This window comes from Primulina eburnea, chromosome 14 (genome assembly GCF_022965805.1).
Source record: "Primulina eburnea isolate SZY01 chromosome 14, ASM2296580v1, whole genome shotgun sequence".
In the NCBI taxonomy this organism is placed as follows: Eukaryota; Viridiplantae; Streptophyta; class Magnoliopsida; order Lamiales; family Gesneriaceae; genus Primulina; species Primulina eburnea.
In genome coordinates, this window is record NC_133114.1 from 27,293,025 (window position 1) to 27,308,276 (window position 15,252).

Consider the following 15,252-nt stretch of genomic DNA (forward strand, 5'->3'; position numbering starts at 1 on the left):
TTTCAACTTAAAATCTGTGTATCAAATCATAGGTGATGTTTATCGTTAAGTCCACTATTTACCGAAGGAGCGATCCCGGGAAGGAATGCAGTTGACTTTGAGATAGTCGTGCCGAGTCAACCTAGGAAGCTTCGGCTGAAAACATGTGTGCATAGAGAGCTGGTACCAGGATGAAACTTCCGTTTCAGAAAAAAGGAGAGAAAAAAGGAAAGTAGCAGCGACCATCTTCGCCTTCCTGTCTTGCTGCTCTTAAAGCCAGTCTCGACAATGTGGGCTTGTTTCAAGTCAGAATCGTCAGAAGCCACAACGGGCTAGTTTTATTACCCGAAATGACTACGACCGATTCATATCCAGTCCCTTACAGTGGAAGAACAACTGGCGGAAATAAGGGCAATCGAATGAATCATCCACCTCGACAAATACATAGGTCACCGTTGCACGACCACAACCACAAAAAGCAGGAGCAAACATTGACTGACAAACTTTTCCAGAGGATCAAGAAAATCTGAAACAAAAACATAACAAGATGCTGCATATAAAATGGATACAGCAAATGACTGCAATAAATTCAGATAACCAACATATTATTGATTGCATATGATTCTCTCCCAAAATGAAAGTTTATGAAAAGATCTGTCAGTTTTAAAAAAAAAAAAATTGGACAATTAGCGACGGCTTTTTAGAAACCGTCGCTGATTTGCTGACACGCGGGATAAATGAGTAGACAACGGGATCCATAAATAATGAGTATTAATATTAAAATGAATGTGGGAGTAAAATGAATGTGGGAGAAGGAAGCTGTTAATGTAATGTGTGTGTGGCATGTGAACCCCATACTTTTTAATGAGGTGGTGGGTGTTATAACATCCACCAATGCGGGTGCTCTTAACAGGAAGGCAGAAAGGTAAATTCTATGTTAGTTACTCGTGCTAAAGGCGACCCCTTACTTTTATCCAGCATTGTTGTGGTTGTGAACGTGTTTCATCTACGAATTAATTAAAGATAAAAATGCCAATTAATATCTAAAAATATCTTAAGAATTGCTTGTCAAATAGAATCACCAGCTAGTATTATCATTCACTAACATAAAAAAATAAGAAGACGAAGAAGAAAGAAACATGCCAGCTCGAACCTCTTAATGGAAGGAAACTATCTTTCACCAGCTGGAACCGGAAGCATCCCCTCATGGGGCACTGTGAGTCAGAGAGTAGTTCCATCTTCTAGAGATGATTGTTCTGGATATGAAATTTCGGGGATTAATATTCCAATTTCAGAATATCTGGAAGTTCTGGTGACTAAAATGGTTGGAGATCAATGGCGAAGGTTGTCAGGGGGGGTTGGTTGGAGACGGACAAGAATTCGAAGGCTTCTGAAAATATTTTGCACGCAGTGATTCCACAGCTATCAGGAACCGGCCAAATTTCCGATGCTCGGAATGATCTTCGGAAGTAGTTTGCATGTAAGTTTGGCATTTGAGTCATCATTTCTAGGAAGACATGCGAGCTCATTCTCAAGCATTGTATAAGCATCCGCAAATGCCTGCATAAAGCAATTATATTTGGACACAAGTACTCAAATGTTAAAAGAACAAGGTAATGATGCTGACGCCCTAGCTAACTGAGCACATCATCGGATGTATTTTGTGGAAGAATTAGTTCCTCGATCAGGTATTCTTGCTCTTCTGAATCTAGATAGGAACGTTTTCCCATATCTTAGGAACTAGATTTGATTTAGTGTTTTTTATAATGTTGTTTTCAAGAGATTTGATTCAATCCTTCTATCTCGATCTCAGGTTCATTTTCGTTTTATTTATCGACCGTTTCAAGCAAACTTCCCGCCTAAGCACAAAAATGTGTCAGAAAAATAAAAACATTACCCGAAGTAAAGAAGTAGAAGCGAAAATTGATATTCATCAGACACTACACGCAGAGCAAAAAAGAAGTAGAAGCGAAAATTAAATTCTGGACACTCCTAAATGTTCAGAGATTCACCTTGACATTAACCGAAAGTAATTGATAATTAAAGATCGATAAAAGCAGGAAATGACGAAGAGGTCTTAGGTTGAATAGGTGCTATATGTTCTCTAATTTTATATTTGACAAGAAGTAATGAAATCCCCTTATTGGAAGGAAAACTCGGTGATATTTTTTCTTCAAATGTAAAAATATCAAACCGGTAGGAATACATAAATTAAGAATAAAGGCTAACCTTGATACACTGATGTATGCGGAAGCAATTCCGCCCGACATTATCGGTTAGAAGAAGAGGATCATCAATGTAAAGTGGATCGATGCTGCAAATGTAGATAGTAAATGATAAAAAGAAAATAGAAACCGTTAATTTCATTACAGAAAATCAAACAGACTTTGGCTTCACCTGCACCCACGTTCCCTGTTTAAATATACCCCACTTCCCCGTACTGAAACACACATTTGACGTGGGTCAAACACATTCCTGAAGCAAAAAGGTTCAAATCATAGCCAAGGCAAGGCATTTCCATTATAGGATATTAGGGGATAATGAAAACTAAGAAAACGTGAAGGAACATAAAAGCATGCTAGCTGGTTGGTATGTGGAAACATGATATAATGCAAAATTGTTAATTATGTTACTTTCTGAGAAGGTTTTACTCACCCAAAGAAGTAGAGAAAATCCATCAGAAGGCTTCCATAATTCTACAGCCAACATGTTAAATGAACATGAAACAAAGTAGGAGCCAAATACATCCAATAAACATTAAGGTAAGATCAAATTTTAAACTAGCACAAACTTGAACCATAGTTTCTGTTAAGCCTAAAGATTGACAAGACGAGAGCTAGTAAGACAGTAGACATGCATAATATCATAGAAAAAATAAGATGATAATGTCACATGAGACAACTATATGCACATACTTTTGTTAGACCATATGTAACATTGTCAAAGCATGGGGGAGAAAACAAAAGGTAGCTTGGCGATGTGACAGTAGACATCAAAATAACCTATAAAAGCACAAGACAATCCAAGAACAGAAGTAACACTGAGCCCAACATCCCCAAAAAATGCCTAAATACATGGGAAAATAACATGGCTGCCAAAAAACCTCACATTCAGATCCAAAATCGTTATAGAACTATTAGCTAAGTGAAAATCAGAGATATGAGATGCTTCCATTTTTTTAACTGAATATTAAAACGCCTTCTTCTATTTCTCATTTCTCCTTTTCTATTTGCTACGTGAGTATACACTCGGAGTAAAGAAATTAAATATCTTTCCAAGAAACTGAGAATTGCATAATAAAAAATATTCTTTTTATATGTAATGTGCCATTTAATCTCACATTTCAACAAATACATCATGAAAGATCTTGCTGCCAGCACCGGAAAGAACCGTTTTCATTTTTAAGTTTTATCTTCAAGTTCAGAGGATATAAGTACAACACACAATTTTCATAATATTCAATAGTTGGATTCTTTAATTAATAATGGAGATGAGATCATCCTCCATGCTCTGGCTGAGCTTATGGCTCTATGCTAAACTTTTACGTGGTAGTATCAAGCCAATACAGCTAAACGAGAAAAAGTACAGGCTGATACACACTTGAGAAATAATATGCAAGAAAGAAGAGTCAGCATAACTGGCAACTAAGCATACTTGATTAATAGGCCGGCCTTGATGATGTTCATGCTGTATAAAACGCGTGATTAATAATACCTGTCAAACAGAAACATAGTCCCCGATACGAATGAGAAAACAGATTCCAGGTTAATTCCACTCCAAAACCAACAAAGTACGGAATATTCAAAAGATTATAAATAATAAAGCAACAATGATAGCAGCCTCCTATTGGAGGAGAACTAACCAGGCAATATGAACTCAAACCACCGGAATAAGATTGGTCCAGGCTACGATCAGCCAAGAACTGTTTCAGCACCAAAGTAAGAGGTGTGACAGCAGGAAACCGATCCGCCAGATCTTTAACCTAGATGGAGAACTCACAGCATCAGAAGAGATGATCAATTGTCATCTATGAAGCTTGTGTGAACGTGTAGAAAGGCCATTCAAAGGGAAAGATTTGACTGACTACCAGTCCAGTTGTCTGAAGTCCAGTGTGTGTGGGAGACTTGAAACTAATGTCAAGACGAACGGATTTGGCACCACAATCAATACCATTTCTAGTGCTACACCACTTCAGTGAAGTAGAGCTCTCAGAATCAGCTGTATTCGTCTGAAAAAGTTTTTCTTCTTCAGAAGCCGCACAATGGGCTTCTCGTGGCATTTGAGCATTTGACATAGCAGAAGAAGTCAGATCACAAGGAACTTCTACCACAAGCATGATGATAGGTATCTGAAATAATAGAAGTTGTTACAGAAAAACATTTTAAAGAACTAAATAAACGTGACCAACAATATAAGAAGTTGTAATTACAGCAGTATTTTCAACAATCTTGAGAGAATCACTTTTGACCCATTCCTGGTTTGCAAGATATCTAGCAGCATGCTGCAGGGGTAAAAACCACAGTCAACAAACTCGAAAAGGTAGATTAGTGCAAAGTTGGAAATGCTGGACTACACTAGTATATAAACAGATTCAAATTTATTTTTGCTTTTATATGAGGTGAATTGGGAGGAAAATCAATTTATTAAAGAAACGGTGCAACACAAAGCAAAAACCATGAGATATCTGGAAGAATAACTGAGGAAAAAATTGGTCCACTAGTAAAAAAAAGGAATTGACAGCAACCACAGCCCACCAAAAAAGAGGATTGCAACTTAAAAAAATAATAAGGAAAAAGGGTAGGAACAATTATGGACTTTCTCCTCTTTTAACCTGCTAACGGAAGTACCAAAAAAGGAAAATGAAATATTTTACATGACAAACAAAGAGTCAAATCGACTTAGAAGCTTACGAATCTTCCACTTTTCTTTATCGTTTCTCAACATTATTGTCCACCGATGCTGCCGCTTTATAATTCTCATTTTCTTCGTTTTTTGGTTTAAAATAATAATTTATTTAACCAAAAACACTTACATCTTAAGTTTGCAAAACAAGAAAGGTCGTGCCATGCAGAAAATGAGTTTGAAAGTGGTCACTACAGTAACTAAAACTATCTTAAGCGTAAATAGATCATGCTTAACCCATGGGCACCGCTTTTCACTTCAAGTCATGACATAATTTGTTTGAAGTCACCGACAATAAATGGAACGGTCGACTAAAATTGGACCTAGACTTTGGTACTGTGTGCATAAACCATCTAATAAACTGGATTCAGTGCTCTTAGACTACTTGCCTCAACCATTCAACTATCCACTTAGTGTGAAGAAAAATTAAGTGAGATCCCTACACGAGGAATCCTGACTACCTGAAGGCAAGTTTCTTTGATGCCATTTCGTCCTTCTAAAATCCCAGCCTCTTTAATAGGTTCCTGAAAAGTGACCACATTTTAGTTCTCATTTCTTTTGGTTTCGTTACAAAACATAAAGAAACCATCTAAATCAACTTTCTCACCAAATTCCGCACAGGGGGGAGACAAACCACAAGGTCCACATCACTAGATGGCAGAGACAAACCAGTTGCATTAGAACCAAAAATATTAGTCCTAGAGCGTGGCCACAACACTTGAAGAGACCGTGCAACACGCTTAACAGCCCAACTAATGTAAGGCTTCCTAATTAAATTCTCTGTAGCAACCTTACGAATCGCAACATAAAAAAGTTTGTCAGCAACTTGCAAATAACAGCTCAATTCAAATCATAGAGAGTTGAATTAGAGTCAATCGTTAATCACTTAAACTTCAAATAAGTAGAAGTTGCTCAGCTATCCTTTTTACACCTGCTTGCAGAAAGAGTTGATCTCATTGTGGAGAATCTCATGAATCAGTGTCAGAGATGCCTCGTGAGTGGAACAGTTCAGTGATGTAGCTGGTTGCAAAGGAAACGTACAATCTGGCTGGGTAATAAAGGAGTCAAGGACAAAGTAGAAAGTCAAGAAACATGGTGAATATAAGCTCACAGATTCAGTAGAAGAAAATATGAAACAAGAATAATGCTCACGTGTTCCTGATCAAGAGCTAGCTGTGAAATTGCAATAAGGTGATCCTGAAGCAGTGTTCCTGCCAAAGGCTGAGTCAATTGACGAGCTGAAATGTTTTTGTTTCTCCAAGAAGGCCAAACTACTTCACTCCCATGCATGGGTACGCTAGCTTCTTCAAAATTGACTCCATCATGGAACCAGCCTTTGACACCCCAGTGTCTTGGGCTTGAGCTACCAGATCGAACGGTAGGAAAACCTCTGTGTTTTCCAGAATCACCAACAGGAGAGGGCGGAGGTGGGCGAGGAGCACGAGGAGCACAGAGGACTACAGGAGAAGGAGGCCTTTTAACCCAAGGTTGTTCCCGAGTATTTGGAGGAACGCAAGGGCTTTTGTGATCAAAAGTACGCTTAAAATCTGCTCTTGATATGTCTCTTGACATATTTGGTATGATTATTGGCCTCAAAATTGGGTAAGGAAGTGAATCCACAGTCTTCACTTCTCCTTCACCCGAAATATTGGATATAGATCCTGACACACTCTCCTCTGCAGCATCTGTCATTGTTGAGGAAGAATGCAGCATCTTGCCACTAATTTCACTTCCAGGTAAAACAAAACCTAGAGCCCCTGAACCCAAAGAATCAAAAGGGGAGCAAAAGGAAGCAGCAGATGGAGAGGTCAAACCATTTGTACTATAAGAGGAGGAGAAAGCCACCATATCATCAACAGCGCTGTTCATATCTGCTTCCCGCCACGCCCAAGAGCTATCATCTGAACAAAGAGAGGGAGGACGAGAGAAACTGGTTGCTGGATGATCCGAGGGGTTCCAATACATCACACCTCCACCAAAATACTGATTATAATCCATCCCAGAGATGGCATGTGCCTCTAATTCTTCCTCAGACATCCAGTGTTTATCGTGCTCCTCCACCATTTCCTGTGAATTTGTAACATCAATAAAGTCCATCAGTTCACCAGAAAGGGTCCTTTCATCCTCAGAAGTTGTTGCACCGCACTGTACATTTTGAGCAGCAAAGCCTCGCTGAAAAGTAGATTGCCTCCGTAGAATGAATTCAGAATCATAATTGCAAGTAACTGATGAAACTAGTCTATTAACACCACGCACCGAAGGGGGCCATTCTGAACTCATTGGCAAAGGTCTAGACATAATCCCACTATAAGCATTGTCCATGGGAGAATTTCTTACTTGTAAAGTTGGTATAAAAGATCGGTGAAAATGATTTTGCCAATTGTGACCAACATCAAGATGCAATCTGTCGTTGGCAGCAGGAAGATGAGTATTGGCATAATGATGAATGGGGGCTATATTAGGCCATTCGTAAGAAATGTATGCTGGTGAACTTAAGGCCCCAACTCGAAGTACACTTAAAGTTCTTTGCTCCTGAAAAACACTTGGTTTTCCTTCTGGTTCGCCACCTTTCATTTGTTTTCCTATATTACCTGTCTTCAAGAAATTTTCATTAGAATTTGTATCACTTCCATGATGATGAAAAACACCAATGGACAAATAGTCATCAAGCTCTAGCACAGGCTTACCAGGTGTTGTGCAATAGGTCAAATTACTTTTCAAAGAACGATCTGAAGAAGTTTTAGCACCACTTTGGCCTGGGTTGGATGAGCCTCGACGGCTCTTTGAGCCAATTTTACCACTTAAGCCAACAGAATAGTCACTGTTGACTTGTGACACAATAGTTGTACTTGCAGAACTACATACATTTGAATTTGCATCAAGCCTGTCATTCCCAACCATAGTACTGTCTGACAAAGACTCAAAAGTTGATCCTCTAGATGTATAACTAGACATAAAGGACCCATAATGAGAACTAGTAGAGGTCGCGGAAACTTCAGTGATTCTTGATTGACTATCACCAATATCTGCACCATTGGGCCTAGAGCTTTTAAGCTTTTTTCTCTCTTTCCTATTCTTCCTAGAACCACTTCTTATTTTTTCATTAGTTACTCCTGTTAACAGGCTCCTGGAGATAGTCAATCAGTTAGTAACCATTCAATATCACTTATTGGCTGTCATTAACTACATGAAAGAAAAGACAAGGACAACCATAATATCATCAGATAAGATATTCCCTTGAGTAAGATCCATTTCCCGATCTTTAAAATCAAACTTACTGGACTGTCTACCATCTTTACCGCTGCTACAAGATAATCCACATTCTTTACCCTGTAACATGAACCAAATCAGAAAAGATTTTGCAACACAAAACTTATGTTCAAAAGAATATCTAAAATGGTTGTGGGGGAACAAATACGAACCTCGGTAGGCTCAATTGGCTTTGAGCCATCTTGACAAGGTCTTGGAACACCATTTACCTTTTTGTTGCGGTTCTTCCCTTTTTTCTTGTGGTTTCCAGGGACATGTTTCTTGTTAAGTTTCTCTCTTGGAGAGTTTGTAAGTTCCTCCTCCAATAACTCAATTTTTGCGGAATCAAGTGAAATAACCATGAGTAACTCTCGCAATTTTCTTAGTATACCATCTGAAATACTATTTACATTCTCCAAAGAGCTGAAAAAAAGTCCCTCTTTGCCATATTCTCCATGCCTAGATTCTAATAACATAGCGGAAATAACATTTAGAATACACAAACTCTTTAATTTACAATCTAGAAGAGATTGATTTCTAGATCCTTGTGCACGGTTGGCGTTCCGTTTAACTTCCAAATCTGTGCCCTTGAAGGTTGGGAAGTCTCGCCTACCCAACCTAGCAGAATTGCATCTTATTGGCTGCTTACCAGGATAATCACAGCACCGCATTTTATCATCCCATATACAATCTTTGTCCTTTATTACATCAACAACCTGAGATTTACAACAATACATATCACCGCACCCAAAAAGCCAAAAATTACAAGACAGTGAAATGCATAAACAAAGTAAGCATCTAAAACAGATGTCCACATAACCAAACTTTGTTCATGTCACAATTAAGTAACCAACAGTTGTCCTACTATATCAATGATATGAAATACATTAGAAACAAAATAATATGTAATAAGCAAGCTGCAAGCTACCACCAAACTATTTCCAATTAACTCCACGACAAAGCTATTAAATGGTAGCCTGAATATTATTACACATGCAGGTTTCATCGCCCTGCGCACCACTTATTCACCACATTAATCATAGAAACAAGATAAAAACACACGATTCAAAAAGAATTTCACGACAAATACCAGTGACTTTGCGGCTTTTCCCAAGTAAGCACAAAACACTTTCTTTTTCACTGAACAATCCAGCTTCTCCCACCAATCAACACACCTTTTCTTCCTCCAAAACAAATTCGCCGCCATGCCAGCAGCACTCAATCTTTCCTTTAACCTCAAACCTCGTTTCTTCCCACTGTTACAACTCATCCAAGCCAACCTAAGTGCAACCTCCATTTTATTCACAACAAACTCCTCCAAGCTATAATATCCCTTCCCCTTCAACCACCCCAGCTCCACCCACTCCCCCGCGATTTCCCCCTCCTCCCCACCCCTCAAGAACTCCCCTCCCGCGACTTCATCCATAATCTGGAAAAACTTACAGCCGTCAGTCACCAAATTCTCACTCACTGTCATCGCATCAATAGGAAGAAACCCAGTAATTTTCTCGTTTCCCGCCCCTTCTCCCGAGCTGAACAGCTCCACAGAATCACGAATCGCCCGTTCAGCGTGATTGAACTCGGAGAATCTCCGCAATAAACCGTCAGATTTCCGGTAACAGAGAGTGGGCAGGGCCGAATCGTCGTTCTGGGGGAGGTCTAGGAGAATGATGAAACGGCCGGAGCCGCTGGATAGAATCTTCTGTCGCATTTGAAGGAGGATTTTGATGAAATTGGGGTCGACGGTTGTCAGGAATGAGCGGCGCTGGTGCACCGAGAGAGAAGAGAACCATCGGAGCACAGCTGACCGGTGATTCGAGTTCGGGTTCTGGTTTGGCTCCGGGATTTGGGAATGGTAAAGAGAAATATGAGCAGTGAGGGAATCGACAAGATTCCGGTTGGAATTCATCGGCGTTTGGAATTTCAGGATCCGGACAAATGGAACAACGTTAGTCTATTACAGCGTACGTCCTGTGTTGTAAAAATACTTTTTTCGGTGATTTACGTACATTAATTTTGGTCAATCAAAAAACTTATTACGATTTTTGTAGAAAAAGTTTATTCATATTATCTAAAAACTTCTTTTAAACAAATATAATATCACCAAATCTGATTCAATCACAAAATTAGTCTCCAAATTCAAAAAAAAAATATATATATATAGATATATATAAATTTCTTTTAAACAAATATAATATCACCAAATCTGATTCAATCACAACTAATTAGTCTCCTAATTCAAAATATATATATATATATATATATATATATATATATATATATATACACACACACACTAGGTAAGAGAACCTCAATTCTTGAGGTGTCTTGCCCAAATTTGTAGTCATATGAGCATTTATATTTATCTCTAGACCAACTAACCATGTGTTCATATTTGTGTATATCTTATTTAATAATTTAATTTTAAAGGCCATAAGTATTTTGAGTATAGTAATTTTTTATTTTCTTTTATATCCGTAGTCATACTATTAGTATTTCAAGTTGGTATTGTGCTTAACAAAGTAAAAAAAATATGAAAACCCAAGGAATTTATAAAATTGAAAATAGTTATGAAAAAGATTGAGTTGCTGTTCAAATAAGAGAATTTTAATAACATGTCTCAAATTGAACATAAAGTATTTGTTCATCTTAAAATTTAATCATGGATCTACTTCATAAATAGATTATTATAAATTCGAAAATAGAATATCCATATTTAAAGCAGGGTAATGGTTGTAAGGGTGCCACACTTAATGACATGGTTGACGTTAATCGATTTACAAATGTGACAACTTTAACTTAAATATTAGTTGTAATATGAATCATTAAACAATCGATAAGAGCATTTAAAATTTTAGTGTAATCAAAGAGCTTTGAAAACTCGTTAATGTAGATAGGATTTCAATAGATATAACACTTTTTTACTTTAGAATTTAGTTGATGTATTTATGAATTTTGTAACTTCGAGTTTTTAAGATATTTAACATGAAAATCAATTTAATTCACAAGACAGCTGAATAAATGATTACAACGAGAGATTAATAAAAGAAATCAAAGTATATGAATAGAAATTGTTTGGAACTCATATTAAGAAGAAAACGCATGTCAATAACATGTAAGCAAAAGAAATTAACATGGAGGTGGTTGATGTATTATGAGAAAAATAAAAAGTAAACACATAGAGTAACGAAATGGAGATCAGTTTTCATATACGTTTATTTGATCACGCATAATCTAAAACTTATAATATTTCTACACATATGGACTAATACTAAGCATTTTCGATACTATACGATAAATGTTTTATTATTCATTTAATGTACATGGTTGTTTTGATGGAGCTCGTTGATATTTAGGGTTGTCTCAATGTCTGTTGCACAGTCTAGCACGAGCAAGAGCTTTGATTCCATGTTAAGTACTCTTCGTAAGATGATTGTATATACTGAGTTGGAGTAAAATCTTCTTATTAATTCTTCAACTTCTTTCTGAAGTAGATAGTTGTATTGAAATTGTCCAAAATCGATACATGTACAGTAAATATTGTTTTCCATCGAATTTGGTTGATGTATTGAACATGTAATTAGCAAATGATGGGTATTAAGAAATTATAACATAGCAAGTATGTTAAGCTCCAGGTAATTGAGCATATAAGTGTTTATAAGGTAAGATAGAGGGTGTCAAGTGAATTTTCATATATTAAATGACAGGTGTTGAGTCATAGATAATTTATAATTAATGTCATGGTTGTTTTTGCCGATTGTAATAAAAGCAGGTTAGTCATATGTACATGTTGGCAGGTGGTAAATTACAAGCTATAATTTTTAATCACAAATCTGAGTCATCACAACATTTGGTGTATTTCTGACACATGTGATGTTAAAAAATAAAGATAGTCATCATTTGTTCATGTCACATGTCAATGAAATAAATATTGTTATAAAAAATAGAGTATTTTTGAAAACGTATGCATGTTTTCGTAATGAAAAAAATACATGTTCTTAGCTAATTGTAAAAATAACAATACATGTGTGGTTAATAAGAAAGGGGTGGATAACAACCTATGAACTTCGAAAGAAGCAACAAATAATAGAATTATATAAAATTTTATATAAAGAATGCAACATGTATTATATAAAATTACATATGACCTATACTTTAAGGAATATTGATTGATATGTTTATGTTATAAGAAGCATTAATTAGAACAATTGAAAAAGTTGATAAATTTTATATATAATCAATATTAATATATAATTATCTAAGGTAGATTTTTGAGCTAATAGTTTTAATATGATATTACATATATGGAAATGTATATATTTATTTAGTTTGTTTACTTTGTAGAATTGAAGTTGGGAAAGTCGCACACCTGAGCGCACACACACATATTTACATAATGCAAATTCCTTTGTATCCAAAGGAAAAAAAACATATCACTATCTCGATATCCTAACTTTTCTTCCATTTATAACTTTCACAAAAATGTCAATATTTAAATTTTTTTTTTTTTACAAAAATTTTAAATAATATTGTAAATTTTTACACCTCAACCTAAAGTGATCCCTCGCTATATATCATCACAATTCGAAAGAGTTAGTTATTAAATCTTATTTATGTCTGGATTAGTAAATAGTAATAGTAACTCCACCAAAATATAAGTGTTTTGTTTGCTAACATAAAGTTCAACGCGTATTATGATCAAGTTTAGTCTTCTCATTACGTGAAAAATTACATTTTCAAATTCGTAATTTACACAATTTTTATTTTTCATTTTATAATCGATGAATTTACGATTTTAGGCTTTAATAAATTTTGTCGTTAGTCAGTATTTTTCGGTGTTTTATTTTTTATTTTGTAATCGATGAATTTATGACTTTAGTCTTAAATATAGTTTCAATTGTAATAATTTTTTACTGAAATGCTATCGTAACACTGAAAAATACAATAACGACAAAATATATACAATATAACAAGTATAAATATTCATTGTATCTATTTGAATATTTGTCATTTGAGCATAAGCTCGAATTTAGGGTACTTTCGGTATCATATTTTTTCTCAAAAGAGTTTTTATGTACTCGTCTTCTCATCCAATTTAATATTTGATAATAGATACATATTTATATTTGGTTTTGTTGAATTTAATAAATAGTGATCAATATTATATACATTCCGTAAGGTCATAAAATAGTTAGATCGCGAGCACTTTGTTCGGGTTTTGACATTTTACAGTAGATGCTTTGGAAAATAAGAAAAATGATTTTTTAATATAAAAAATCATTTACTGCGATGCTTCTACACAACGGAAACAAGGGGAAAAAAGACTGTAAATTTGTACTTCATTTTTAAATATTTGAAGTAAACTACTTGTTAGACACACTGATATAAATAAGGAGGGTGTATTTTTTTCCAAAAAATAATAAATTTTAAAAATGGTTAAAATCATGTTTGATTTCATTGCTTAATGTTAGAGAATTCAAAAAATAAACTTGTTCAGTATAAAATTTAACCTCTACTTCCATTTTGCCAGTTGCTAATGTACACAACACAACACAAGACAACCACTTTCTTTAAGCTTTCATCTTCTTAAATAATTTTCCTTCATGACGAAGAGGAAAAAAATAAGTTGCATTAAATTCCCACAATAAGTCACTCTCTGTCTTAGAAAAATGTACAAAGATAATCCTGCCATATGTCACAAATTTCTTAGTTCATTTGCCTTGTGTGCGCAATGGAAATCATACACTGCTTATTCGTGTTACGGATCTTGAATGTACAATTCTTGATCCAAAATTTAGCCAATGTGGATGGAGGGAGACATCATAATCACATGAACAAGAAGCAAAAGAGTGAAATTTCACCCGAACTTACCCCAGCCTATTCCCGGACCAATCTCCCACTGTTCCAGCCGACTCGCCTCTTCACCAACCAGGGAAATTCTCGAGCACGAGCTGCATTTTCAATGTGTCTGATTATGGTGTAGTTGGAGACGGAGATACTGATGACACTGATGCCTTCAAAGCTGCATGGAAGGAGGCATGCTGAGTGGAAAATGTAGTGGTTCTGGTCCCATCATATCAGGTGTTTCTTATTACTTCAACCATTTTTTCCTGGACCCTGTGAGCTGGGGACATTTTTCAGGTAAGATCATAGTTGTTTCCTAATGGTGTTGAATTTTGAATAAAAAATTGTGCACTATGCGAAGTAATTACAAGGGAATGTTATTAATTATTGTACCTGTGAAGGTGGATGGGGTGCTAATGCCGCCTATCTTGACGGCTTGACTTTCACTGGAGCTGGGAGCATTGAAGGAAATGGCCAGAAGTGGTGATATACATTATGCATACATACAAAGAAATTAAGTTGTATCCCCCTCTGTGGGCGGTGATTAACAACTAATGAAATTGATTTCATTTGCATATATTTTCAGTTGATTCAGTTTTTCATGAGTTTGAGCTTGGTGGTGACCGGTTTGCGGATCCAAAACAGCCCACAGTTTCACATGAAATTCGACGGATGTCAAGGTGTCCTAGTCGAGAAGATGTCGATTTCTTCCCCTAAGTTAAGCCCAAACACAGATGGAATACACATCGTGAACACCAAATCTGTTGGCATATACAACTCAGGCATAGGCAATGGTAATCACACACGGACACACATATACATAAATCGATGCACAATTCAATGAACCAAAGAATTACTGATATGAATTAATCGACTGAGTCGTAAAATGCTTTACAAAACAGGGGATGATTGCATTTCAATAGGTCCAGGTTATTCAGATGTGGATGTAGAAGCCGGCACTTGAGGGCCGAGTCACGGGATAAGGTATGTGGTAACGCTGCTTTCATCACTCATGCTCGAAAGAACAACATTGAACTTTATTAATGTACCGCGTAGTGCTTGCTACAATAACTTAAAAGATTCCTTGGCAAAAAATGCGGATTTCTTGCTTTTCGAGAGCAACGCGTTTGAAGTTGTAAAACAAGAGTCAAGAAACGTCGACAACAAAATCTTGAAAGAGGTAGACGCGAAATTAGAAGCCGATTTCAAGGTCTTGAAACATGCAATTTGCTCACCGAGACATAGGAAGAAAAGAAGAAAATGATGAGGCAAAGAAAG

General features: G+C 36.2%; 1 protein-coding gene across 3 annotated transcripts; it reads right to left on the reverse strand.

The window, feature by feature from the left end:
• Nucleotides 1-327: 327 nt before the first annotated feature.
• LOC140812421 (uncharacterized) lies at nucleotides 328-8,586 on the reverse strand. Of its 3 annotated transcripts, XM_073170678.1 has the most exons (17): nucleotides 8,304-8,586; nucleotides 8,092-8,211; nucleotides 7,569-8,008; nucleotides 6,034-7,472; nucleotides 5,813-5,929; nucleotides 5,489-5,671; nucleotides 5,343-5,405; nucleotides 4,409-4,480; nucleotides 4,067-4,327; nucleotides 3,842-3,961; nucleotides 3,634-3,693; nucleotides 2,635-2,675; nucleotides 2,377-2,454; nucleotides 2,209-2,293; nucleotides 1,133-1,539; nucleotides 948-985; nucleotides 328-505 (listed from the first exon to the last, which is right to left on the reverse strand). In XM_073170678.1, exons 1-15 carry the CDS (start codon nucleotides 8,354-8,356, stop codon nucleotides 1,405-1,407), a joined length of 3,267 nt encoding a protein of 1,088 aa, XP_073026779.1. In that variant the 5' UTR covers nucleotides 8,357-8,586; the 3' UTR covers nucleotides 328-505; nucleotides 948-985; nucleotides 1,133-1,404. The 3 variants fall into 3 exon arrangements, with proteins under 3 accessions (XP_073026779.1, XP_073026778.1, XP_073026781.1); XM_073170677.1 differs by lacking the exon at nucleotides 948-985; XM_073170680.1 differs by lacking the exons at nucleotides 948-985; nucleotides 8,092-8,211; nucleotides 8,304-8,586 and having other exon boundaries at nucleotides 6,034-7,476; nucleotides 7,569-7,704.
• Nucleotides 8,587-15,252: the final 6,666 nt, after the last annotated feature.

What these genes read in the sequence shown, in the direction of transcription:
- LOC140812421 (XM_073170677.1), bottom strand. Translation starts at nt 8,356, where the DNA reads ATGGTGTTCCAAGACCTTGTCAAGATGGCTCAAAGCCAATTGAGCCTA. An exon ending in TCAACTCTTTCTGCAAGCAG is followed by an intron (nt 5,672 to 5,812) that starts GTGTAAAAAGGA and finishes GCGATTCGTAAG; the next exon opens with GTTGCTACAGAGAATTTAAT. An exon ending in GACTTCAGACAACTGGACTG is followed by an intron (nt 3,962 to 4,066) that starts GTAGTCAGTCAA and finishes TTCTCCATCTAG; the next exon opens with GTTAAAGATCTGGCGGATCG.